The sequence below is a fragment of the Babylonia areolata genome, chromosome 11 (assembly GCF_041734735.1).
Source record: "Babylonia areolata isolate BAREFJ2019XMU chromosome 11, ASM4173473v1, whole genome shotgun sequence".
Taxonomy (NCBI): domain Eukaryota; kingdom Metazoa; phylum Mollusca; class Gastropoda; order Neogastropoda; family Buccinidae; genus Babylonia; species Babylonia areolata.
The window spans coordinates 12,771,024-12,797,618 of record NC_134886.1 but is presented as its reverse complement, the minus strand read 5'-3'; the positions used below and the strand labels follow the sequence as shown (position 1 = coordinate 12,797,618).

The following is a 26,595-nucleotide window of genomic DNA, read 5'->3' as shown; positions in this document are numbered from 1 at the left end:
CCTTCTCAGACAGATTCCTTCAAACAGGAGTATCTCTTTCCCATTTGACTCTCAAATGAAGTGGGATCGCCAAATCAGGCCAAACAGGCACCTCTTCTCAATGAGATTCACCCTCTGCCTGCCCAAGTACATTTCACCAGGCTCCAACATTAAAAGCCATATTGCTCAAGTGAGACAACCCCTTATCGTATGCATCGCACACCTTCCTGTCACGAGGAACGCCCCCAACAAAGCAGCATGACAACACACAATTTTGATTATCATGGCACAGGCATAGCTTTTGAGCAGGACAGATCTGTCTCCCTCTGATTCCTCCAGGATGTTCTGCCACAAATCAAACCCAAAAGACATTGTCTCCTGTCATTGCCATAGAACCTCTATCCTCCATCCTCACTCCAGATGAAGAGGACAGAATGCTCTGACATGTCAGGGCCCTGCATGTACACCCTAAGAGGTTGCGACCTTTCCAATCATCCAAAAGACGCCTGTTCATCAGTTGGAACCTTGACAATTCTCGCAACATTGCCAAGACGTTTCTGTCTTGTTAGACAGTCTATATGATTACAAGCACACGCAGGGGCCTCTTCAGCCAAAGCTCACGAAGGCAGGTGGAGGCAAAGGGGGCATGGCCTAACATCTGTATGTTATCACTTGGACAATGAATTGTGTATATGTCTCTTTTTTATTGTGGTAGTTCTAGTATAATTTATGTGTACAGGTATTATCCGTTTGTCCAGAAAATATTATATTATTGTGCAAATTGCCTGGCTAATGTTTGTAAAGAACAGGTTAAAAAGGTAATAAAAAAACAACAACAAAGCACTCATTTCAAAACAACTGCATGTCATTGAAAATATACAAAATTTGAAAAACACCATGTTTTTTGTATTTATTCATTTACCTTTCAGAAAATATAGTCTTTTATGGGTCTCTATCCAGTAACAAAGCACACACACTGTTTTGAAAATATATACCTGTTTGGGGGGAAAACTGGCAAATCAATTTCACTTAAATCTTATTTTCCTGGCTATTGTATGCTGCGCAGCTAAATGCTGTCAGAAGGAAGTGCTCAACAGACAACAGAGGAAGTAATATATTGGGGGAGGTAACTAGCCAGTTTCATTTTCCCCCCTTCAGTGGGGTAGCAGTTGGCACAGGAAAGGGAATCAGACCCCCTTTGGAATCTGCACCAGTGGGTCACGGTGAGTATATTAGATTAAATGTAATTTTAGGAAAATTTTTATGATACAGACGCATCAAGCTAACTGTAAAGAGTCTTTTTTGTTCATTGAACCAAATTCAGATGAAGAAAAAATTGGAATTGATACAGGATGTCAGTGGACATCTTTGTGTCATTGGTGAAGCACTTTTAGTGGGACATCAGCTAACGTCTTACAGACATGGAATAGGTTAATACTAATGTTTCCATGCAAATTCACTGGCAAAGATTACATCTGTGTTAATGATTGTGTGTGCAACTTCGTTACCTTATACGTCACTGGGGGTGAATTGGGATTCTTATTCTGATGTTTGTGGGCTGCAGCTCTCATTGTCACTGTAATGTATCTGTGATTAGGCTTGTACATGTGTAATTGATTTTAACACCATCATTGTATTTTCAATATGGCAAAAAGAGGACAAAATGCTCACTGTACTGCTTAATCAGTGTTAAGAATTTCTACTTATATGATACCAGGTCAGGTTCTGAGTGCCCATGTAGCTGGTCGTGTTGTCATGAAGAGTTACTTGAGTGGCATGCCAGAATGCAAGTTTGGCATCAACGACAAAGTGCTTATGGAGAGTAAAGGGAAGAGTGGTCTGGATGATTCCAGTAAACTTGGCGGTGCCAGGTAACACTTGTTCTGTTGATGTGTTAGTTTTATTATTTTTTGCTCATGCTTGAAAACAAATGAGTTTTTGTAATAACCAGAGAGGGAGGGTGAGAGAGAGAGAGAGAGAGAGTGTGTGTATGTGTGTATGTGTGTGTCCGTCCATGGTAAATTTCAAAAGGATGTAGACATTAGTTTGCAAGAATATTTTATTGAAAGAAGGTGAAGAGGGCTGCTAAATTTTATTAATGAAAAGCCTCATTACTTAGTGTTTCATAGCTTAGAACCTGGATTTCTTGCACGAAGAAATAACATTTAATCCTATTGCTTGTGTGCCATAGCCACATGAAGTATCTGCTTGGAAAAAAGAGCAAGCAGAAATGAGAAGCAAAATACAACTTAGTACCTTAAATCCTGCTTAATTAAATGTAACAAATGGATGCGTAAAGATAGCCTTGAAATATGTGTGTGTGTGTTTATGACCCATATTTTAAATTTACATGAATTGCATTCATTCTGATGGATGCCCATATTGATTTGATTATCAGTAAGGCCCATTGCAATATAAGTTGACCAGTATATTGTTGTTGTTTTTTTGTTGTTGTTTGTGTATGTGTGTGTGTTCGCATACATATGATCCCTGGTTACTCATGCATATGTGCACAATAGATGTTTTGTATGTATGCATACAATTTTTTCTAGCACATTTAGAGATGTATTTGATTGTAAGGCGACCAGTATAATGTCTGTGTGTGTATGTGTGAGTGCGTACGCATGTGCTTATGAATTCTAGTTATTTGAATAAGATTCCTAGTTATTTGTGCATATGTGTGCAATTCTTTTTCCTTTTTTTTTTTTTTTGTACATTCATTAATTTTTTTAGTGTGTATACAGTTGTGTTTGATTATGCTTGTAACAAGTTATTAGTTTATTTCTTAATGGCTCTGAATAATCAGCTTACTTGTCAGAGAACATTTCAGCACAGGCAAGGCATCCATCGCCATCGATGATTGTCAGTTCCATCAGTGTGTAAAGCTGAGCAAGTTTGAGACAGAGCACAGCATCAGCTTTATTCCCCCTGATGGGGAGTTTGAACTCATGAGGTTTGTTCTGTCCTTTTCCTTGCTTTTCAAAGATTAAAAAAAAAAAAAATTGTTTATTTAAGAATCGTTTTTCCTCTTTACCTGCAACAGATCTTTCATCTTGGTCTTTGTATTAGTTTGAATACATTGAGTCTTATGTGTCATGCCTTTGCTGTGAATTAATTTTTTGTGTGTGTAAAAACCCCAAATGTGCATTAGCTCATCAAACACACACACACACATACACACACACACACACACACACACACACACACACACACACACACATGCATGCACACACACACACAAACAGAAATGCACACAATTTTTTTTAGTCTGAAATCGTTTTAGTGAATAGATGTCAAATTAATTACCAGCCAACCAACCAGTACTCTCACACACTTGTCTAAAATCACTAGTGAATTAATGACCAACTAACCAACATACACACACAGGTGCATTCATACATGCTTTCCAGCACACGCACACAAAACCTTTCATTCTGTATTGTGTAAGTGTCTCAGTTCTCTTTTTCCTGCAGGGAGACAAAATGACAATGGTAATATTTGATATACAGTAAGTGAATATTGAGGTTCGTTCATACATGTGTTCCAGCACACACACACACACACACACACACACACACACACACCCACACACACACAAAGCCTTTCTTTATATACTGTGTCAGTGTCTCAGTTCTTTCTGTGCAGCAGAGACAAAATGACAATGGTAATATGTGATATGCACTAAATTCAGTCAGTTGTCTGCCACTCTGCCTTGCCTTCTCTCCCTCCAAAAAAAAAAAAGAAGAAACAAACAAACAAAAAACAATGAAAAAACAAAAACCTCACTAAGCAACAGAGCTATCCTTGGCCTCTGCAAGAAAAAACAACAACAATTGACGCCCAGCAAAATGTAACATAAACAATAATGCTGGTCCTGAAATGAACTTGAGCACAATAAAATGAAACTTGAACAAAATTTGCAGCGCTCTTACAAATGTAATAAAATCTTGGACAGGCATCAGAAATTGATATCTGAAATTAACCCTTAACTTGCCCAGGACTTTGGCAACAAAATGATTCCTGTTTGTTTTGAGAATGTTCACAAAAAACGGATAGATGTTGAAAAACTATTCTGGATTCATTTTTGAACTGACATAGGTAAAAGTATATATTTTCTGAAAGGAAAATGGACAATTAAAAAAAAAAAGTTTTGCTATGATTAGCATTTTGAGTGCCCCATGATGTATATATCATGATACATCATGAAAAATGCATTGATATTTGCCCATTCTTGTCAGTCCACGTCATTTCAGTATTTTTCACAGTTACATTTTAAAGTTGATGTGTCCAAAAAACCACCAGTCAGAAAGCTTGATGTGTCTATTTTCATTGTCCACGAGGAGCAACAACCAATTACACTTTGTATGGTAATTACCAGATATTATTGTGAGTACCCCTCTTGGAAAATTTCAAGATGGCAGACAATGAAACACAAACTGGCTGTTATGGTGTGTTGCGATAAATGCAGTGTGTGTGTTGGTGTGCCCATGAGCAGGAGAGTTATTTTTGCGGTCACTGGTTCACGTGAACAGTGCGTGTCAACAATGGCGTCTGACCCAGTTTTGTCTCAGTCGCAAGGCAGACAACACAATTAGACAAAGGGGTCCTATTGTGGCTATATGATATTCGGAATTTCATCAGTTTCAAACTCTTTGTGCTTTCCTGGATTTGTTTACAAGTCATCAGTGTGTGCAAATTTTAAACAAAAAATATGGATACTTTCATCATCTCACTGCATGATAGCACAAGAAGGGAGGAAGTTGTATATTTTGTCCCCAATTTACTCATTATGTTACTGATCAGTTTGGAAGTTTTCAGTTGATGAATTTGACATTTGTTTTTGGGCGATTTTATTTCTTACCCATACAAATGGGTGTGTGGGGAAAGTCAGGGGAGCTAACTGGCAGTTCAAAGTGAGTGAATATTGAAGACCGACCAGCCAGTTGCTTATAGTATTGCTGAGCTATTGCTTAACAGTACTTGACGATTAGTGAACTAAGCCTTATAAATATGTTTAATTACACATACTTGACTATGACCCACTAGTGCAGACTCTGGCAGGGGTCTGATTCCTGTCCTGTGCAAACTACTACCCGCCTATGCGGAGAAAACTAAAGTAGCTACAGCTGATAACCTTCTGAAGTAGGTTACGTCCGCTGTGCATCTCTGACTAGCACCCTCTTTTTCTGGCAGCCATCTTGACTCCTGCTCCTGTGCTCTGCATACGGCTAAGTTTTTTTTTCATATTTTCTGTCTGTCAATTCTTTGGTGCTCCATGTTTTCTCGGCCCTGCCAGTCAGCAGTGAGCGAGTTGCCCTCCTCTGTCTCTTTCCCCATGCCCACAATTTCAAGGAATGATTGTGCTCCCTCTCAGGGAATCCAACATGGACTGAACGTCCTCCACTTCGCACACTTGGTGCGCTCCTATATCTCATACGTGAGCAAGGCCGCAGCGACAGATTGTGCGCCACTCACGCGGCATGTCCCGACCGTCTTGAGTCCAGCAGCGACCATTACGGGTATGGAAACCCTCCCTCTAGGTAGGGAGGAAGGTGACCCACTAGGGGACACGCACATGCACACACATGCACCCTACCCCTCGCTCCAAATTTCAAATTCAAGGGAGGCAATCCCTGCTTCGGCACCCCCACCAGTGAGCACTGTGGTTAGTTCCCTTGCACTGGCATTGCCCCTCGCCCACACCACAGGTGCATGCACAGTCCCTCCAACCTCGGTAGTGGCAGTTCCCTCAGCCACACCGCTAGACTCTGCTGTTACCCAACCAGTGGTGGCTCAGACACAAGCCCCAACTGACAGTCAGCATCTCATACTGTCTACGTTACATGACGTCTGTGGCCACAGATTGCGGCTCCATCATGTGGCATGCCCTCAGCCGCCTCGGACAGGGAAGCCCTCCCTCTGTTTAGGGAGGAAGGTGGCTTGCTAGGGGGACATGCAACACAAAAATTGCACTTCCTCTCACCTTTGACCACAGCACCAAGGGACGTTATTATTACCTCCCTTGCGGCCCACTTCACCTGTGTCAGTTATGGTGGCATCGAACCATGGACTCGCACACGCGACATGACATTCCTCCCTTTACAGTGCAGAAGCGTAACAAAAGGGGGGTATGTGCTGAAGAGGCCTCCGCCACTTTGCCATTTTTCGGTGCCAAGGGAGGCAACCCCGCTTTTGAAACTTTGGCAGTAGACAACAGTTACTTGCCTTTCACTTACACAGCAAGTCACTCCAGCTACTTTTACTGACCACTAGCAAATGTTCTTTTGCACATTCATTGGACCTTGCTGCCCACCTGAGGGCTTTATGCAGCAGCTCCCATCAGCTACTGACAACCTCTGCTTTCCTTCCTCTGTTTCTCAGGCTATGTGCCACTCAAATTTTTGGGCTCTTCACCCCCCAGCAATTTGCAGACATATATTGCTCTGCAAGGAACCAATCCACTTGCCATTCTTTTCTTGACAAACACAATAACAATGAAATAAAACAGAAACAATAATACATTTGTTGTTATTAATGATGTATTCTTTAAAAAAAAAATATATATATATATACATATATATATATATATATATATATATATATATATATATATATATGTATGTATATATGTATATACACATACATATATATATATATATATATATATATATATATATATAAAGAAAAAAGGGAACACGCACAAATCCATGTATGCACATATCTCAGTGTATATACATATGCGAGTGCGTTTTGGCGATATGTTCATACATTCTTCATATCAACAGGTACAATTACGCTTCTATCTCTATACATTGAGATTTTCTATCTCAGCAGTATATGCGTTTTTTGTTGTTGTTTTTTTGTTTTTTGTTTTTTTGTTGTTTTTGTTTTTGGTTTTTTTTGCACACTTCTGTACATGTGGCTCAGGACTGTGCATCTACATACAGGCACAATCTTCACGTGTGTATGTATATATCTGTTAGACATTTTGCATTACTTTTTCAGTTCACATTTCCATTTACTTGAGCATATCCATGTTTGCTACATATATGCTTGTGCATGTGTTCTTTTTTGTGCATTGAGCTATAGGCATGGTCACATTCCCTGACATCTTCTCTCATTGAAGTCTACATACATCCTATGTACATATTTGTACACATCTTAGTATAGAGTTTCCTCAATCCATTTTGGAGGACTACTACATACCGAGACACAACTGTTTCATGTAAGCTTGAACATATGCTCCTGGCCACATCCACATCTCTGCTGTACTGGCCCCAAGGGACCTACACATACTCCCTCCTCACCCACAGGGCTAGAGATGCCCTAACTTGGAACAAGGAGGGATGAGGCAGTCCAACTTAGGGGTGCCACTCTGGACTCACATGCCCTTCATTCCTTCCAGGTTTTTAAGGCATCCCTTCTTCGCTCCCTTGCCTACAACAACCCTTGGTTTGTGCCACTGTGGTTGCGACAACAGCTCCACATCCTAGCCGGCCCTCCCATGAAGGGGTGTATGTCGTTGCCTTCCATGTTTTAGTAGGTCCAAAAACTGCCCACTGGGCAGGAGACAATCACCCAAAGTAATAATAATAATAATAATGGTATTTATATAGTGCTGAATCTTGTGCAGAGACAAATCAAAGCGCTTTCGCACCAGTCATTCACTCGCATGTATAACTCTAAAACTGGAGAAACTGAAGACCAGGAAGAGGCAGGGAAGGGAGGCTATTTTGGGAATAGCTTGGTTTTAAGGCCAGACTTGAAAGAGCTGAGAGTGGAGACTTGACGAAGTGAAAGAGGAAGTTCATTCCAGTTGCAAGATCCAGAGACAGAGAAAGAATGGCGGCCAACAGTCGAGAGTTTCAATCTGGGTCTGCGTAAACAGAGTGGATCCAAAGCTGATCGTAGTGAGCGAGATGGAGTGTAGAGGTGAAGGCAACCACAGAGATAGGAGGGGGCTGATTTGTGAATACATTTATAACATAGAGTGCTGATCTTGTACTTTATTCTGTGTGAGACAGGGAGCCAGTGGAGATGTTGCAAAAGAGAAGTGATGTGCTCAAATCTTTTCTTTCTGAGGACGAGTCGGGCAGCAGAGTTTTGTATGCACTGAAGGGACTGAATGGATGAAGCAGGCAAACCAGACAATAGAGAGTTACAGTAGTCAAGGCAAGAGAGAATGAGAGAAACAAGTCTAGATGTTGCGTCAATGGACAGATATTTCCAGATAGAACTGATGTGCTGCAGTTGACAGTAGCAGGATTGACATGTCTGACTGATAAATTTTTGCATGGATAGTGTGTTGTCAAGGACAACACCAAGGTTCCTGACTGAACTGGAAAGAGGGATGGATATACTGCCAAGTTTGATTGTGTCAGTTTTGATGGAAGAGAGTTTTTGTTTAGTTCCTTTGATCATTGCTTCAGTTTTGTCCGCGTTCAATTGTAACTTATTTAGAGTCATCCAATTTTGAATGTCCAGGAAGCAGTTGGATGTTGGATGTTTCTTGCAAGAGTGATGATGGTTTTTCAGGGGTATCACTCTTCCTGAGTTGTGTCATCAGCATAAGAATAATGACTGACATTATGGCAGTTGATAATTTCAGCGAGAGGAGCAGTGTACAGTGTGAAGAGCACTGGGCCTAAAACAGATCCCTGTGGGACTCCATGTTCAATTTTAACGAGTTCAGACTGGAAATTATCAACAAGTGCGAGTCCTTGTGGGTTGGTGTTATGCTAGTCCCACAGCTTCGATCTTGCATTAAGGTCTCCACAGATAATCACAGTCTCCAAGTTCATTCTCTTTTTCCTCAAAAAAGGCCCAGTCTGCTTTGTTGTGCTGGTTCCTGGGCGAACATAGGCATTGATGAGCACGTTGCTTTTGTGAATTCCATCAGGTTTTTCAAGACGCACACCTACTAGTTCACATGATGTCCCTCCGTGGGCGCTGATGGACTTCTTAAAAGAAGTGAACATTTTTAACCAGATTTGAAGGTTTTAAACTATGGAAGTTTTTTTTTAAACTTTGGAGTGGAAAGTTTGAAGTGGTGACTCGTTTTAATTGTTTGTTTTTTATCCTTGTAGTACTTATTAACGCAGCGATAGCCTTGAGATGGCCTTAGTGGTCGGCGAGGCTCTAAGCACCATAATTTCATTTCATTTACTCATTTCTAGTCTATGTATCGCAGCTTCTGTGGCACACACACACACACACACACACACACACACACAGGTGAATGCTTACTTGTACAAGCACACACACACACGCCCATATCTCCCACCCCCAACCCCACACACATACATACAAAGATATATATATAATATATACGTTCCAATATCCTGTTGCTCCCACAGTGTAGGCATGCATACACTCACATACCTCATCCTCAACCCCACCTCCTCCCCACACCCCCACCTCCCCCTCACACACACACACACAAACACACACACACACACATGCACAGAACTCTCCTGACACTTGTGTACACTTACACTCAAACGCACTCAAAAACACAGACCCACACATACACACATATACACACACGCACAGAGGCTGCCACTGACTGGCCACAGGAGGGATGGGAAAAGATCTCTGATGCCAAGAATGTGGCGTCTAGTGTGTTGCTCAGTCTATTGTATTTGGAAAAGCCCACAGAGACTCTGTTCCGTTTTGAAGAAATCTGCGCAATGTTGGTTTGGAAATGATGCCGATATTTGTTTGATTTGGAAAGCATCGTGCTCTACCTTTGATGTTAGACTTATGGCCGCTCCCTCTCTCTGCTTTTATTTCTTTGAGGCGATCGATGGTGTGATGGCCTTGTACCTGTTCTTTTTGATATTCTTTGACTTTTCTGAGGATTTCCGATTTTCCTAGATGTAGGCCGCTCGTTGGTGTTGCGTTACCAGCATGTCTGTCAGCTCGCTCATTTCCCTTAACTCCTGCATGTCCCAGGCAGTATGACCATGTGAGTTTTTTAATCTGAAAGTTGCGCATTGCCTTATGCCACTCTGGGCTTCCCATGCCATTTTCAATTTTCTGTATGAGGTTTATCGAGTCGGTTAGAATCATGGCATGTTGGTTTCCGGGCGTATGGATGAATGATAGCCACTGGAGGGCACGTGTCACAGCTTCAACTTCCATCGTTAGGCTGGAGGTTGTGACTTTGTAGGCAGCATTCTCTTCCCTAACTGGTTTTCCATTTTGTTTCGCAGTGAATCCCCAACCGGATTGGTCTTTGGTGACTGAGCCATCTGTGTATATGATGATGTCCTCTTCTTCACTGTTTTCTTCTATGAGTAGCTTCACTTCCGTATCAGTTTTGACCTCTGGCCATTCTCGACAATGTCTTCCTAGAGTGGGTGAAAAGGCTGTGTTGAATAGATGGTTGAGGTTTTCGGGGTTTTTCTCCCATTCTTTTGTTTCTTTCAGGTCTTGTAGTCGGCATACTAGCTGGATTGTGTCTTCTGCTTGCCCCATCCATGATCTTCCTCGTCCTAGACGGCTGCCTTTTGGTTCTTTGACTGCATCATGCAGTGGGTTTTGAGGGTTTTCTAAAGCTTTGAAGTAGGTCTTGACCTGTTCTAACTTGTTTCTGGCCTGCACTGAAGGAAGGTCAAGCAGGTATCGCATGGTTTCTGTGGGCATGTCTTTTGTTGTTCCAAGGATCAGCCTCATAGCTTCATTTTGAACTCTTTCTGATCCCATCTTTTAAGCTATGAGTTATCTAGGTTTTTCTCTCTTTAACTGTAGCTTCATCTCTAAGCTACAAACACTACAGCAGCATAAAATTGGGTTACTATTTTTCTCACAGATATCGCACAACTAATGACATCAGCCTGCCATTCCGTGTGATCCCACTGGTGCGTGAAGTGGGCCGGCAGAAAATGGAGGTGAAGGTTGTCATCAAGTCCAGCTTCAAACCATCTCTCCTGGCACAGAAAGTGGAGGTAAATTCTTTTGCATTTGTGGGCTGAAACTCCCACGTTTACTTGTATGTACCAGTCAGCTTTTACGTGTATGATCGTTTTTATCCTGCCTTGTAGGCAGTCATACTCCATTTTCAAGAGTGTGCATGCTAGGTATGTTCTTGCATCCATGACCCACTGAACACTGACATGGATTACAAGACCTTTAATGTGTGTATTTCAACTTCTGCATACATGAAGGGTGTTCAGGCAATAGAAGGGAGGGAATGGTGACCTGAGAGATTGGAAAAATCTCCACCCATAACCCACAGAAGTGCCAAAACAAGGGCTCAAACTTAGGAAACCCAGTTGAGAATCCAGTGCTCGAACCATTTGGCCAACACACCCATCAGTGGAGGTAACAATGCTGCTTTGGATAAAATAGGAATTATATGTTATGAAGACTGTTTTTCGTTTATTTATGTGCTTCTTAATTTGTTTAAAATGGCAGGTGGTGTCATGAAGAAGACATGCTTGAAAGTTCTGTGCTGATGACAGTGTGTTCTTTCTGTGTTGTCAGGTGCGTATCCCCACACCGCTGAACACGAGTGGTGTGCAGGTGATGTGCATGAAGGGCAAGGCCAAATACAAGGCCAGCGATAATGCCATTGTGTGGAAGTGAGTGGATAGTGTCTTTGATACCATTGGCAAAGTTATCTGTCTGTCATTTAGTGTTTTGGGCTTGTATTTAGAAACAGAGTGTTTGTGATGCTCCCGTTTTTCTGTGTCTGTGCATGCTTTTGTGTGTGTGCGTGTTCCAATCCCCCTGAGGGGCACATAAAACAAACTTTTTGCCTTGCCTTGTCTTGAAAGTGTTTGTGTATATGAGAGTTACTCATCATCTCATATATCAGTAATTTCTGAAAATCTAAGAGTTGTTATATGTGTGTGTGTATGTGTGTGTTTGTGCATCACTGCGTGTGCATGGGTGTGTATCTATCTTGGGTACATGTGAGTACCACATCATTGGTGAACAAGTGCACCAAACCATCATGCAGCACATTGGACCATATCAAAATTGGCTGACATTACCGTAAAGTTTGGTCTATTGAGCGCAATGGTTTATAAGCCGCACCCACTAAATTTTGGAAAAAATTGAACTTTATACATACATAAACCGCACTGGCTTATAAGCCGCACTTATTTCCAGTACTGGAACACATACTGATACTACAGAAAAGCTGTCAATACTGTAGGTTATGAAATAAACACAAGCGGGAACAACACAAAGAAAAGCAAGCGAAAATACTGCTAGGGCCACAAAAAAATAATAAATAAACACAACGAAAATAAGATCCATAATTTAGGGATAGTCACATTTATTCAACGTCATCCTACTGAAATCTTCGTCTTCAATGTCCAAGTTGAAGAGAACCAGCACAGCTTCCTCCGCCATCTTGTCTCTGACTTCAGCCTCGCTTTCACTTGTGGAGGTCAATGCTGGTTCATCGCTTGCACTGTCGTCTGCTAGGTCGATCATCTTCAATTTGAAGGCTGCATCATAGGCATAACGTCGTGTTTTCGGCATGATGAGGGTGTACGCTTGAGCAGAGTAGAACTGAATGATGATCTGAAGGCTTTAACGTTTGCGGATTTGATTTATAAAACGTGAACAGTTAGCACACTATCCTGAAGCTCATCCAAAAATTCATGGACAGAAATCATGATTTTGGTGAGTTGAAGGGCAGCTAAGAATAGACGAGAATGTGACACTCCCGGGATCGTTAAAATCCTCAAATAAGCCGCATCGTTGTATAAGCCGCAGAGGTAGAAGCTGGAGTAAAAAGTCGCGTCTTATAGACCAAACTTTACGGTAGTTAAGAAAAGGAACTTTTGTAGGTATGACCACCTAATAAGATCCAGTGTCCTTGTCAAACAATCCTCCAAGGAAGAATTGAGGAAGAAGACAGAGGGGAAGACAGAAAAATGATGGACTGACAACATTGCAGAATGAACAGGAAAACCATTTGCAGAGACCCAGACTTTGACATACGACTAAAAGACCTGGTGGAGTCAGGTGAACAGTTCTTCTGTGCAGTACCCCAACAACTCTTCACAGATTTAAGGGGCAAGAAGAAGACTTTTGAGTATGCTTCATGCCAAAAATCATGGAAGTTCAGCCTCAATACAAATGGCATTTTCTGGGGAGTGTGTGTTCTTTAAACTTACCTTGCAATACACCCTTGGAAGCTGACTATTAGGACATGTGTGTACTGGTAATCTTCATTCCCACCTGCCTTCATTTCTTTCTTTTTTTTAAGTAGATATTCCATCCTGTATTCTCTCTCTCCCCTTTCTTTTTCCTTCTGCCTTTATAGTTTTCTTTCTTTTCTGTCCACTACTTCTTGTTTCTTTTTTCATATTCTCCCCTCCTCCTCCCCTCGCTTCTATCCTTTCATTCCATTAAAAAATTGTCATTGAATCGTGTCAGTTCATATGTCTTCTCTTTTCCTTTTTTTGTGCTTCTGTTTTACATCTTTTGGGCTTTTTTCTATTCTTTTTCTCTACCTTCATTGCGCTATATTCTGAGAATGCTTTAACATTGGTGTAGCGATGTGGAATGCTCTGTATCTGTCAGGATCAAAAGGATCGGGGGCATGAAGGAATGCCAGCTGAGTGCTGAGATTGAACTGCTGGCCACCAATGACAAAAAGAAATGGACTCGACCCCCCATTTCCATGAACTTTGAGGTAGGGGGCATCGCTTGGTTGATGATGATTTGCTTTGTTCTTGTTCAACTGTTTTCCTTATATCGTTCTCATTGTCATTTTTAGTATTATTGTAAAAACTGGGCTACTGAGCACATCCTTATATGTGCCCTCCATCACGGAATGAGCCGCTTTGCACCAGACCAACTTTGCCACTAGCAGCAGTTTTAGGTCATGTTGTTGATTTTCGGATTTTGATTTCACAGTAAACTTTAGTCTTTCTTTTATCTCATATTGAAGTATCCAGGCATAATTGTGTCTTCTTTTGACTTCACCATTATACACCTAACCCGCCCAATGTTGCCTTGCAGTGTAACACCCGAACCAGCCCAGTACCGCTATCTAAACACGTGTTTACTATGGACATAAAGGGGATTCTCACGAGATTCACAGTCTCGTTTTCGGCACTTCCTGCCAAACATTTTGCACTTTTCAGAGTCCGATTTGCTTGAATTTTGATGAAGTTGTGAATTTTTAAAGTTGCAAGACGAGTTTTATGATTGCCGAGAGCTTTAGCATAATCTGAACGTCGATTCTGAAGATGATTTTGAACCGTTTTAATGATTTTTGCATGAGAATCTTGTAAAAATCGATTGAACTGAGTGACCTAGATATCGACTGACTGAGTTTTGCCAACAATGAGAATGAAGTTGGTCACTTGAATGTGAATCGATCGCCGGACCTTCGAAATCATGAATCAAACACCGGACCTCCGAAATCGATACTGTCAGTGAGTTAGTCTTGATTTCACTTATATTTATTGGCAGTCTTGATTTCACTTATATTTATTGGCATTCTGCATGATCTTCCTGATTGTGGAATATATTACTGATTTGGTAAAGTTTTGCCAAAGTTTTGAAGTTTCAAAGTTGCAAGATGAGTTCGATGACTGTCAGTCATAGTAGTATAATCCGAACGACTATTCTGAAGATGATTTCTGCGTGAGAATTTTGTAAAAGTCAATCATACTGAGTGACATAGACATCCACTGACTGAGGTTTACTGATATTGAGAGTGTAGTTAGTACTCGAGTGTGAATCGATCACCAGACTTCCGAAATCGTGAATCAATCACCAGACCTCCGAAATCATGAATCAATCGCCAGACCTCCAAAATCATAATAATAATAATATTTTATTTTTATATAGCGCTATAATATAAGCATAAGCAAGCTCTAAGCGCTTCACAATCCAGTACCTAAAGTGAAACAAGAAAGCATATAAAAAGTAGTAGAAACATAAAACAGAATCATTAATATTATTTTAAAAAAAATATAAAAACACAATGCATAAAACTCACAAAGTAACATACTATCAATACTACAACTGTTATACTCCAACACTCACACTAACACACACGCACAGACACACACATGATTAAACGGCTGAGATGACAGCAATTTTCACTTAAAATACATACATGTAAAAAGGAACATAATTGTAATCTGCATGCCATGGATTTTGTAAAAATTGTAAAATAAAAGTTTGAATAGAAAAGGTAAAAGGGGTAAAAATTGGGTCATTCTCCCTTTCGAACCACACCACCACCATCCATCTACCCACCCCCATTCTCTCCACTCTCCCATCACACACACTCACATTGCCATGGGCCTGCGACAACAGCACTATTTAGTTATGACAAGTATTTTTTAAAGAGATAAGTTTTAAGATTTGTTTTAAAGGTAGATAGATGAGTTGTTTGTCTGAGAGCAATAGGCAGAGAATTCCAAGTTGTTGGGCCGAAGACGGAAACTGACCTCTTTCCACAGGAGTTAAGGAAGTATCGGGGAACAGTTAGCTGGGAGGAATCAAGAGATCCCAATGTTCTGTTTGGCAAGTACGGGTTAACAAGCTCAGAAAGATGTGAGGGTGTGGTATTCACAATTCAGGCACTGAAAGCATAGGCAGGCAACTTTATATTCAATTCTCAATTCTGGCTTGAACAGACAACCAATGAAGTGTCCGCAGAAGAGCAGTAGCACTTTCTCTCCTCGACTTTTTAAGGACGAGTCGAGCTGCACTATTCTGTATTTTCTGGAGCTTGTAGAGTTTATCATTGGGAAGGCCAGCTAAGAGAGAATTACAATAATCTAGGCGGGATAAAATGAAGGCAACAGCAAGTTTGTTGGCGGCATCAACAGACAGGAAGGAGCGGATTTTACTAATCTTACGAAGCTGAAAGTAAAGAACTTTACACAGGTGGTTCACATGAGTTTCTATCGTGAGGGATGAATTTAGGTAGAAACCAAGATTATGGACAGAACTAGAAAAAGAAATTTCTATGCCAGAACAAATGATAGAGGTTGTATTTATCTGCTTGAGCTTATTTGTATTACCAGTCAACATGAGTTCTGTTTTGTCATCATTCATTTTTAGTTTGTTTTGTTTCATCCACTTTGCTACATTTTCTATACCAGTTTTAAATTTAGAAGCTAAACATGGAATTTCAGAGGGAATAGTCGAATCATGCAGTTGAGAATCGTCAGCAAACAGATGATAGTGAGGTACAGACTGTTGGATGATCAAACTTAGACATTGTGTGTACATTGTAAAGAGTACAGGTCCCAGGATGGAACCTTGTGGCACCCCATATCTGAGCACAGATGGAACAGACTGGTTTCCATTTACAAGGACAGAGTGTGTGCAACCTGATTAGTAGGAATGAAGCCATTTCAGAACAGTACCATTGAGTCCAAACACAGCACACAACCTTCTGACCATAATGTCATGGTCAATCGTGTCAAATGCTGCAGAAAGGTCCAGCAGTGACAGAATGGATACCTTGCCTGCATCAGATGCTAGCAACAGGTCATTGACCACACGTAATAAGGCCATTTCCGTGCTGTGTCCCTTTCTGTACGCTGACTGAAATGGCTCCAGGAGACTATGGATCTCAAACTGTTTCATAAGCTAGCCAAGCACAGTTACTTGAAACTGTTTTCTGAACCTACAAACCCTGCTAACGATGTTGTATTCAACAACCCCTTCAACAAGAAATTTAAAGACAACCCAAACTGCATCCCTCCTCTTGGACTCCGCATTCAGCCGCACGTAGAGAATGCCAATCTGGATGTCGGTGGAATCACAGACTTCTCCAAGTTCCCCGACAGCCCTCCATGGACCTTCAGAACACCTGAGGTCCAATTCGATCTGGCCTCATACCGTAAAGACTCCACCAGTTCACTGGCCTACAGAACTTAATTTTCAGAACTCTGCCACAAATTTCCCACTTTCCAAAGAATCTTCACTGACGGTTCCAAGTCAGAGGACGGAGTTGCTGCATCTGCGTTCTGTCCTGCCTTTCCTGACCAGCCCTCAACCGAACACATCCTGTCTGACAGCTCAGTGTACACTGTGGAACTGACCACACTGGTTCTGGCAGTAAAAATGGTTCTCTCTTCGAAACAAAAGAGATTCATGATCTTTTCCAACTCCTTGTCAGCCCTAGAGATGATCGCCTGCAGGAATCTGACTCATCCCAAACTGCTGGAATTCTACGAAGCTTTTACTCTCATAACGAAGAAAGGATACAAGGTTGTGTTGGCCTGGGTTCCTGGACATGTTGGCATTCGTGGTAACGAAAGGGCAGACCAGCTGGCCAAGAACGCTGTAAAGAAAGAATTATTGAGATCCTTTGTACCATACACAGACATGAAGCAGAAGGTGAACACTTATGTTATGGATCTTTGGCAAGAGGAGTGGAACACCCAGACGGACAACAAGCTGTTCCAGATCCGTCCAGACCTAAAAGAGACCCTCCCTTCAGGGGTGAAGAACAAAAAGGAGGAATCTGTGCTGTGCAGACTGCATGCGGAGCACACTTTTTTTTTTTTTTACTCATTCTTACATGTTGAAGGGGGAAGAGGCCCCTCAATGTATTCCCTGTGATGAGCCTCTCACCGTGAAACACGTGCTTCTTGAGTGTTAGGATCTGGATGACGTTAGACACAAACATTACACGGCGGTTTCTTTGAAGACCTTGTTCCGTGATGTCCCTCCGTGGGTGCTGATGGACTTCTTGAAAGAAGTGAACATTTTTAATCAGATTTGAAGGTTTTAAACTATGTAAGTTTTTTTAAACTTTGAGTGGAAAGTTTAAAGTGGTGACTCGTTTTAATTGTTTGTTTTTTACCCTTGTAGTAGGTATTAACGTGACGATAGCCTTGAGCTGGCCTTAGTGGTCGGCGAGGCTCTAAGCACCATAATTTCATTTCATTTGCTAGTTAAATGGATTATATTTTTCTTTTCATTATGGAGAAATTACATGTGAGGTAGGTTTGTTGGTTTTTTGTTTTGTTTTTTTGTTTGTTTGCTGCTGTATTCTCCCGACCATCATAGGAAAACACACCATCCCTCAAAATGAAAAGAACATAAAAATCAGCATGTTCATTGTTAGAATTCAAGTTGAGTAAGAAAAAGAATGAAAAGAAGATGTGTTAGAAGTCACTGCAGACCAGATAAACTTATTTCAAAGAAAATCATACTGTAATTAAAATAATTTTTTTCAAAGTTGACCATCAACTTTGACACATTTATTTTTTGTGTGTAAATACAAAGCAACATGAGCATGGAAACAAAAATTCTTTTGCAACTTTATTATGTGTAGAATGCAGGAAAAACAAACATGTGCAACAAAAGAAGGTAATTATATTTTTAATCAATGTTTATAATTACTCACCATCGAAAATTACAAGAGTTATTTGCCTTGGCATGGGATTTCAGGGGTGATAAGTGCTGAGTGTGCTTTCCCAACCTGTATTCTACAATGAAAACATAAAAACTGGCAATACAGTTATCAGGAATGACAAATTGCTGGGAAAAGGAAAATATGCCATTAAACACTTCCTTAAAAGTAAGACTAATTTTGTCACCTTTAATGGCTGGATCTCTTCAAACAAGGAATATATTAAACAAACAGGAATAAAACTAGGAATATATTAAACAAACAGGAATAAAACTAACCAATAATGATGGTGGCCTTACGGATATGCCAAATGCACTAACATTATTCAAAATGCACAGAAGTGATCAAAACTGTTGAACGATGTATTAACAAAAAATAATGATAAACCAAAATGTTGTTTAAAATGGACGAATAAATTAAATACCGATGTTGATTGGAAAACTTGTCTTTTAAATCCATAGAATTAAAGATGTTAAAATAAAATGGCTGCAAATGAGAATCATTCATAGGATTCTTGCAACTAATGTTGTCTTAAATGCCATGGGAGTATCTGATACAAATAACTGCATGCTGTGTAATGACACAAGAGACTCCATAGAACATTGTTTTGTGGCATTGTAAACATATACAGTCCTTTTCGACCTCTTCAGAAAAATTGTTTAATGAAAAATGTGAAAATGCCTATAACATAAGATCTGTTGCAGTTTAGTACTTTTCGGTGTTGCACAGCATTTAAAAACCGATAATATATTTGATTTCATTATAATGTTTGCCAAACTATATGTCTACAAATACAAAATTGAAAAATGTGCGCCAGGTCTGCATGCCTTTCTAAAACAGCTTTATGCAAGGTATCAGATTGAATGGCATAATGCGTATGTAAAAAAAATGATGTATCCAGATTTGATGTGCAGTGGAACTTTTATAAGCCAATGTTTTCTTTTCCCCAGTAGTTAATACTTGTATTATTTTCAGATGTCTTCTTTATAACCACTTCTTCCCATGGGATCTTTGGTGTGATGACATTTTTGTATGTGTGTGTTTTCTTTTTTTTCTTTTTTCTTTGTTTTGTTTCTTTGATAAAAAACACACAAAAAAACAACATTATCAAATGATTGATGTGATTGATTCAGGGGTAAACTGTTGTTGCTGTCTCTAGCATAACTCATCCATTGACTTATGTCATATCTACTTTATCCTATTTTACTTATTAATGTCTTTATTTTATTATAATGGTACATGGTGTGAATTTGTTGTTGTTTTTTTTGTTGTTGCATATTTGTCTACATGTAAAAGAAAGAAATTTTAAATGTTGATTATAAAAAAAAAAAAATGTTAAAAAAAAAAAGAAAAAAAAAAGAAAACCAGGGCCAAATCATCACCAGGGCCAAACGGAATACTGTACCTGCTGTACAAGAAATGTCCTAAAGTACTTGAGTGGCTCTACAGAGTGATAACATCAGCACGGAGGAACCTGAAGATCAGCAACCAATGGATGATAGCTGATGGCATGTACATCCCGAAAGAGCAGAATTCAAGTACCATCAGCTAGTTCAGACCAGTGTCACTCCTGAATGTTGAAGGAAAAATCTTCTCTGTCAAGACAAAATACCTCACAGAAAATGAGTACCTGGATATGTCAGTCCAGAAAGGCGGCATCCCAGGAGTTCCAAGTTGTGTAGAACGTGCCGCATTGATTTGGGCTGCAATCCAAAGAGCGAAGGCAGAGAAAAAGGACATAGACATGGTATGGCTGGATCTGGCAAATGCGTTCAGGTCAGTTCCTTATGAAATGATCCAGCTTGCTCTCAAGATGCACCATATACCAATGAACATCAGGGAAATGCTGAAGAAGTACTTCCATGGCTTCTCAGTGCTGTTCACCGCTAAGGATGGATCAATCTTGAAGTGGGCATAGCCATGGGCTGTGCAGTTTCTCCAGTCCTGTTTGTACTGGCAATGGAAGTGATCCTGAAGGCCTCAATGAAGGGCACAGATTGAGCCGATCTCGGTAATGGATACCAGATACCTCCTTTGAAAGCCTGCATGGATGACACAACAGTCCTTTCAACAAAAGAGGATGACACCCATTAAATATTGAAGCAGTTGGACAAGCTAGTTGCTTCAGCCAGGATGAACTTCAAACCAAAGAAATCACGGAGCCTCTCACAGCACAAAGAAAAGGTAGCTGAAACGGTCACATTCACTGTAGTCAACAGAGTTATTCCAATGGTGTGAGATGAACCAGTCAAGAGCCTTGGAAGATGGTATGATGAGTCCTCAAAAGATGCAAAGCGGAAAGAAAATGAAGCAGACAGCAGAAGAAGGCCTGCCTATCAATAGACCAGTGTGGCCTTCCTGGCAAATACAGAGTGTGGTGCCTACAGTCTATGCTGATTCCAGAGCTTTTGTGGCCTCTCCTGATGTATGATATCAGCTGCAGTACAGTTGAGTAGATTGAGGCAAAGATCAACAAGTACACATGCAAATTGGCTTGGTGCCCCATACGGTCTCACAGAAATGCACTTTACTGTCTCCAAGCAAAGCTGAGGCTACCTCAGAAACCCCTTGTTGAAGAATGCTTGGGAAGGCAAGAATTCTCAGCATGCTCGAAGACTCAGGAGGCAGTATTGTGAGATCCAGCTAACCCAAGCTGAAGACTGGCAGAAAATGGAAAGTCAGGGAGGCAGTCAGTGCAGCGAAAGAAGGTCTCAAGACAAAGGAAATAATAGAATAGAATATGTCTTTATAACCAAGTGTACTGGGCTCACAAGGAATATTGGAATATAATAGGACACACCCAAACCAACAGACAGGGCCTGGGGTTGACAAAGGTGGAATGGTGGTCTAAGACAAAGAGGAAAGCAAAAAGAGACATGATCATACAAGAGACCAAGAAGGAAGAGGATGATAAAAGAGTCCAGAGGGAAGTCCCTCAAGGCCAGCAGGGGCAGTGGACAACATGGGGAAATGCACTCCTAAGGAGCCTCAGCTGGAGCGACATGTGGAACATGGTCCCTCTGAGGATCTGTTTCATCCTCAGAGCTGTGCACGACCTCCTTCCCTTGAATACAAACTTGGTGAAATGGGGGAAAGCAGATTATCCTGCATGCCCACTCTGCCATGACAGACAAACAGTGGAACATGTCCTCAGCTCATGCGAAGCAGGGTCAAGCCAAGGACGTTACACATGGAGGCACAACCAAGTGCTAAAAACAGTGGTGAGCACTGTCCAGTAAGCACCCACACCACCAGAACTTCCAGTAGAGTTACTCTGCAGAAGGCAATAAGGTCTGGCCAGAAACGGCTGTAACATCCAAAGCATGGAAACATGGGCTGCTGGATGGTGCTGAAGATTGGGAATGCACAGTTGACCCACCAGAAGGGAAGAAACACCCAGAAATCATCAGCAAGAGCAGCAAGAGACCTGACATAGTACTCCACTCCAAGACAACGAAACAAGCGATTCTGACTGGGCTCACTGTGCCATACGAAAGCAGAATGGGGGAAGCCCACATCTACAAGACCAAGAAGTACACTAGTCCAGCCAGCAGCCTGAGAGAATCTGGTTTCCAATCCAAAGTCCTCACCATAGAGATTGGCACAAGAGGGCTTGTGACAGCTGTCAATTCCTGACAGAGAGAGGACAAGGGCTGTCAAGAAAGCGGCAGAAAAGAGTTCCAGTTGGATCTGGTCAAGGAGGAATGAAAGTAAACTTCATAAGGATTAAATTCACTACTCAAACTAGGCATATGATGGCTCAGTGGTTAAAACATCTGCCAGAAAGGTGACTCAGTCCTGAAGTGGCGACCACACTGGAGGCGTGGGTTCGAAACTGCTGAGAACCAGGGAGAAAAAAGGCGGCAATACAAGGGCATCCAGGAGTCATGACCTGGGTGCGGCCAGGCCACCTTAGAGTGTACAAAGTTAAGGGCCGAAACACTTGACTGAGGTAAGCTTCTCTGAAGACCTTGTACTGTCCAGCTCTCCCTCAAGTTTCTTACCACAGAAAATCAGTAAATGGACAGGACATGCTGGAGATCATGAGAAACGGCCAAACACCCTTGGCACTGATAATTAAAACTGCCCATTTTTATAGTCTGTGTTCAATTCACTTACTTATTAATGAAATAATTTTCTGACTTTTTTTTTTCAGGTGCCATTTGCACCATCTGGATTCAAAGTGCGTTACCTGAAGGTTTTTGAGTCCAAGATGAACTTCAGTGACCATGATGTGATCAAGTGGGTCCGTTACATCGGCCGCAGTGGACTCTATGAGACCAGGTGTTGAATGATTCAAGGCTGAGGTTGATGGACTATGAACTGTATCAAATTGATCTTTGTGGATTGTATGAGAATTGATGTTTTTAGATAAAGAGTTGAATTGATTGAACATGAGAATTGATATTAATGGATGCAGAGTTGAATTGATTGTCTGTTTGAGAACTGATACCAACAGATGGAAACTTGAGATGGAATATGAGAGGATTGATATTTACAGATAAAGAGCTGGAATGATGGAGTATGGGACATTAAATTATAAGGTGAACCTGTGTTGATTCACTGAATTCATGCATATTTGCAACTGATTAACAAATGATGACTGTCATAATTATACAAATGTTGATTGGATCCTGTTGGATGATTATAAATGTTGATGAAATCATAAGATAGTGATGGACTTTATAAGAAATTATATTGATAAATTGTATGAAGAATAGATGTTGAGGGACTGTGAAAGGACATATGTTAACAGACTTTGTAAGGCCCAATATTAATGGAAACAGTAAATTTTGTTGAACTTTACACAGACTTATCTGGAGTTCATTGCAAATGTTGAAGTAATTTATATAACCTGACGTTGATGGCTTTCATAAGAACAGGTGCTGGTGTGTGTATGAAAATTTTGTAGACATGTAAAATGAAAATGTATGAAAACAATTCAGGCAAATGAGGATGTATGAAAATGGTAGACCATAAAACAAATGATGGACTTAACAAATACAGATTTTGAATTTTATTTGGAAACCTGGAAATAGTGAATATATATTCTAAATAGATATGCTTGTACTTTTTTTATGTGTAGCTTTCATGAATGATTAATCAGTTGAGTGCCGGATAATTTTGTACAAAAGTGCTCTCCCCTTGCCAGGGAATTTTGAGAGGATTCGGGGTTAATAGATTTTTTTTTTTTTTTAAGTCTAGTACAAAAACTATGGGAGATACAGAAAGAAAGTAAACGTTTCTGTAAAGGAAAATAGATGTAGATTCTGAATCTGAGCTTTTTTCCCCAATCAGTTTGCTTGTAGATAACTATTAAGGCATTTAAAGTGAAGATAATAATTTTTGTATGACAGAAAATCTATTTCCACCTCCACAGAATAGCATCCATAAAGAAAACAAACAAAATACAGCTGGAAATAGCATGCCTCTTGTCCGATCATACCTTTTGAAGAAATTAAAACCAGCTACAAGTTTATAAAAACAAATCATACTTCGTGTTGACATCTAAGTGAATAACTGTCCTAAAATTGACAAACATGGGTACAGTCAACATAAAAGGTCTATCTTGTTCTCTGAAACTGTGCAGGCAAGCTTTTTGACTGCTAAGTCTTCCGAGTAAAAGTCTTCCGAGTAAGAGCCTTCCAGAGTTAGAGGGTGAAGTTCTTTGATGACATTTACTACCAGGTTGCATGTGGGCGGATTAAAATGTCTACTGTGCATCTGGTTTGTCTCTTCTTCAAGCAAGTCAACCATCTGTTTCAGTGACAAAAAAGCATTAAAAACAAAAAGCACTTGTTTCACGTCCAGCGCATATTCAGCCCTGCGTTTCGTGAAAATGGTGGAGCATTGGCAGTTGTCTGTTTCCTGCAGTATGCATAGAAATATGACTACACTGACCTCAAGCTGCCACACCCTCTTGCTGGCATTCGACCTAACGTCTTAATCACTCCACTCCATCTCCTCCCCCTCTTCCCACGCTCACTGCACGTATTCTGATTGGATAGACGGACTGAATTACCATCAAATGGGTTGTCGGTTTCATCACTGTTGTCATTCACCTTCATGTTGAAACCAATCATCAGACAAGAGAGATCCTTCTCCATCACTAAAGCTATCATTATCATAAGCACAGCTTTGAAAATTGTGTAAATCTGCTGACTGGAACCACTTCCTTTACTGGACAAAGTTTTCATTGCCTTTTTTTGCACATCGTGCAACCCCCTTTCCACATGCATTCAGCATGGACCAGTAACCAAAATCATTATCGAGTTGAAAGGGGTCTTCTACCTGATGAATACTCATTTAAATAGCATTTTTATAATCAAGACACATCAAACTAACTGTTCAGAGTCTGTTTATGTGCTTTGAACCAAACTCCAATGAAGGAAAAATCGGAATATATGCAGGACATCAGTAGACGTCTTATAGGCACAATGGTAACACTTTTTGTAGGATGTTAGCTGACGTCTTATAGGTACTTGACTGGTTAATAATCATAAATGTTTTTGATTGTGCTGTACTGGCTGTCAGCAGTCTGTTAAAAGAAAATTCCCAATGCCATAAAAAAAGACCCAAAAAGCAAAAAAATGGTAAATTGATTTATTCAGCTTTTTTTTCTAAATCTTATTTTATTTTGCACAGTATCACATTGTATTTGTATTTGGTGGGGAAACTGAAGAATATGTGAATAGCTTGAAGTCTTCTTTTTATTCTTCTGCTAACAATATCTGCTAAAATAGCTCACTAAAAAACAGATTACACACACATACATACATATATACATACATTTATATATACATATGTACATACATGTATTCATTTATTTATAGATAGATAATCATTACATGGTTTTCAATATCTTTGCTGGGCTGCTAATAGTATACATATTGGCATGTTGTGGTTGTGTTGGAGTTCAGTGTCGCTGAGCTAGACGGCTGCTGTTGTCAAGAAACATAACTCATGATACTTATTATACATCACATTTATATCATTTTACATGATAGATGTGATATAGCATCAGTCTGAATGTTTTGATCCATCCGTGAAACTGAAACCTATGAGTCATATTCCATATCAACTTAGTCCTTCTGTTTGTATTCTAAACAAGCTTCAGTGTGAACAATTCAAGGACGTAATTCCTCAGCATAATCTGCAGGTTTCAGTTTTCTACAACTGTTCTGTAATATTGCCATTATCTTACACATATTGTTTCTCTTCAACTGAATTAACTTCTGAACCATGCCTCATGAAAAGACCGGATGTTTGTTGTTTGATGGTTTGCACTTATCGTCTGTCTTAGTGCACTGGGTTATGCTGCTGTCCGGCATCTGCTGAGCAGATGTGGTGTAGTGTATATGGGTTTGTTTAAATGCAGTGACACCTCCTTGAGAAACTGATGTTATAGTGAAATATATATATTTTAAATACAACAGGTCATCAGTTATTCTCAACATGGCAGTGCTTTGATGTTAAAGCAGTTTGAATTGTGATACTGCACATATCATTATGGAAATAATGTACTATTGTATGGAATGAATATGATGCTTGTGCCTTCACAAAGGAAAAATTGTTATCTGATTATGGTTTCATTAAATCTGTTATTACATATTTCTTGAATTTATCACTCTTATACTTGATTGTACCTGGTTCTCAACGGCTCTCTCTGTGTCTCGCTAATATATTTCTTCATTGTCCTTAATCCTGTTGTTGTTGTTGTTTTGCTTTATTGCTGATTGGAAATTCCAATAATTTGTTAGATAAAATTTCTTTGTTCAAACAATGTCAGATAATTAAATATTATTACAAACAATGTGATTCAAACACACACACAGACACACACACATGTGCATGCATACGCATATATATGCACAAATGCACAAATACAGGCGTGCACACATACACTTGATAAAACACAAATAATAGAGGGAAAAATGATCATATTCACTTATATCAGATCAAATAAAACTCATCCAAAATCCCATGAAAAATGACCATATAATAGCTGGTCTTGGGAACAAAAAATTACATCAAAAGCTCTTTTTTTTTTTAAATGACCATAATAATTGTACACAAAGTTGGTTTCGGGAATATAAAATTATTCTTAGGGACATTAGATTACATTTCTTCAACTGACCACAATGATCTACAAAAAAACCTTACCATGAAAATCTGTTAACAGTTCACCATCAGGGAAAAGCCTTGGAAATGTGGAAAACACATTTCATATTTGGGAACATATCTGTCATTTGCTTTGA

General features: G+C 40.1%; 1 protein-coding gene across 2 annotated transcripts in view; it reads left to right on the top strand.

Annotated features, from left to right (window-relative positions):
- Nucleotides 1–26,589, top strand: part of LOC143287542 (AP-2 complex subunit mu-like) — a 44,028-nt gene extending 17,439 nt beyond the window's left edge. For both annotated transcript variants that reach the window (XM_076595598.1, XM_076595599.1), the window contains exons 6-11: nucleotides 1,697–1,850; nucleotides 2,810–2,932; nucleotides 10,793–10,928; nucleotides 11,467–11,564; nucleotides 13,525–13,636; nucleotides 22,494–26,589. In XM_076595598.1, coding sequence (XP_076451713.1) covers nucleotides 1,697–1,850; nucleotides 2,810–2,932; nucleotides 10,793–10,928; nucleotides 11,467–11,564; nucleotides 13,525–13,636; nucleotides 22,494–22,628 — 758 coding nt within the window. In that variant the 3' untranslated portion in view covers nucleotides 22,629–26,589. The remainder of the gene's footprint in view (nucleotides 1–1,696; nucleotides 1,851–2,809; nucleotides 2,933–10,792; nucleotides 10,929–11,466; nucleotides 11,565–13,524; nucleotides 13,637–22,493) is intronic.
- The last annotated feature ends 6 nt before the right edge of the window (nucleotides 26,590–26,595 follow it).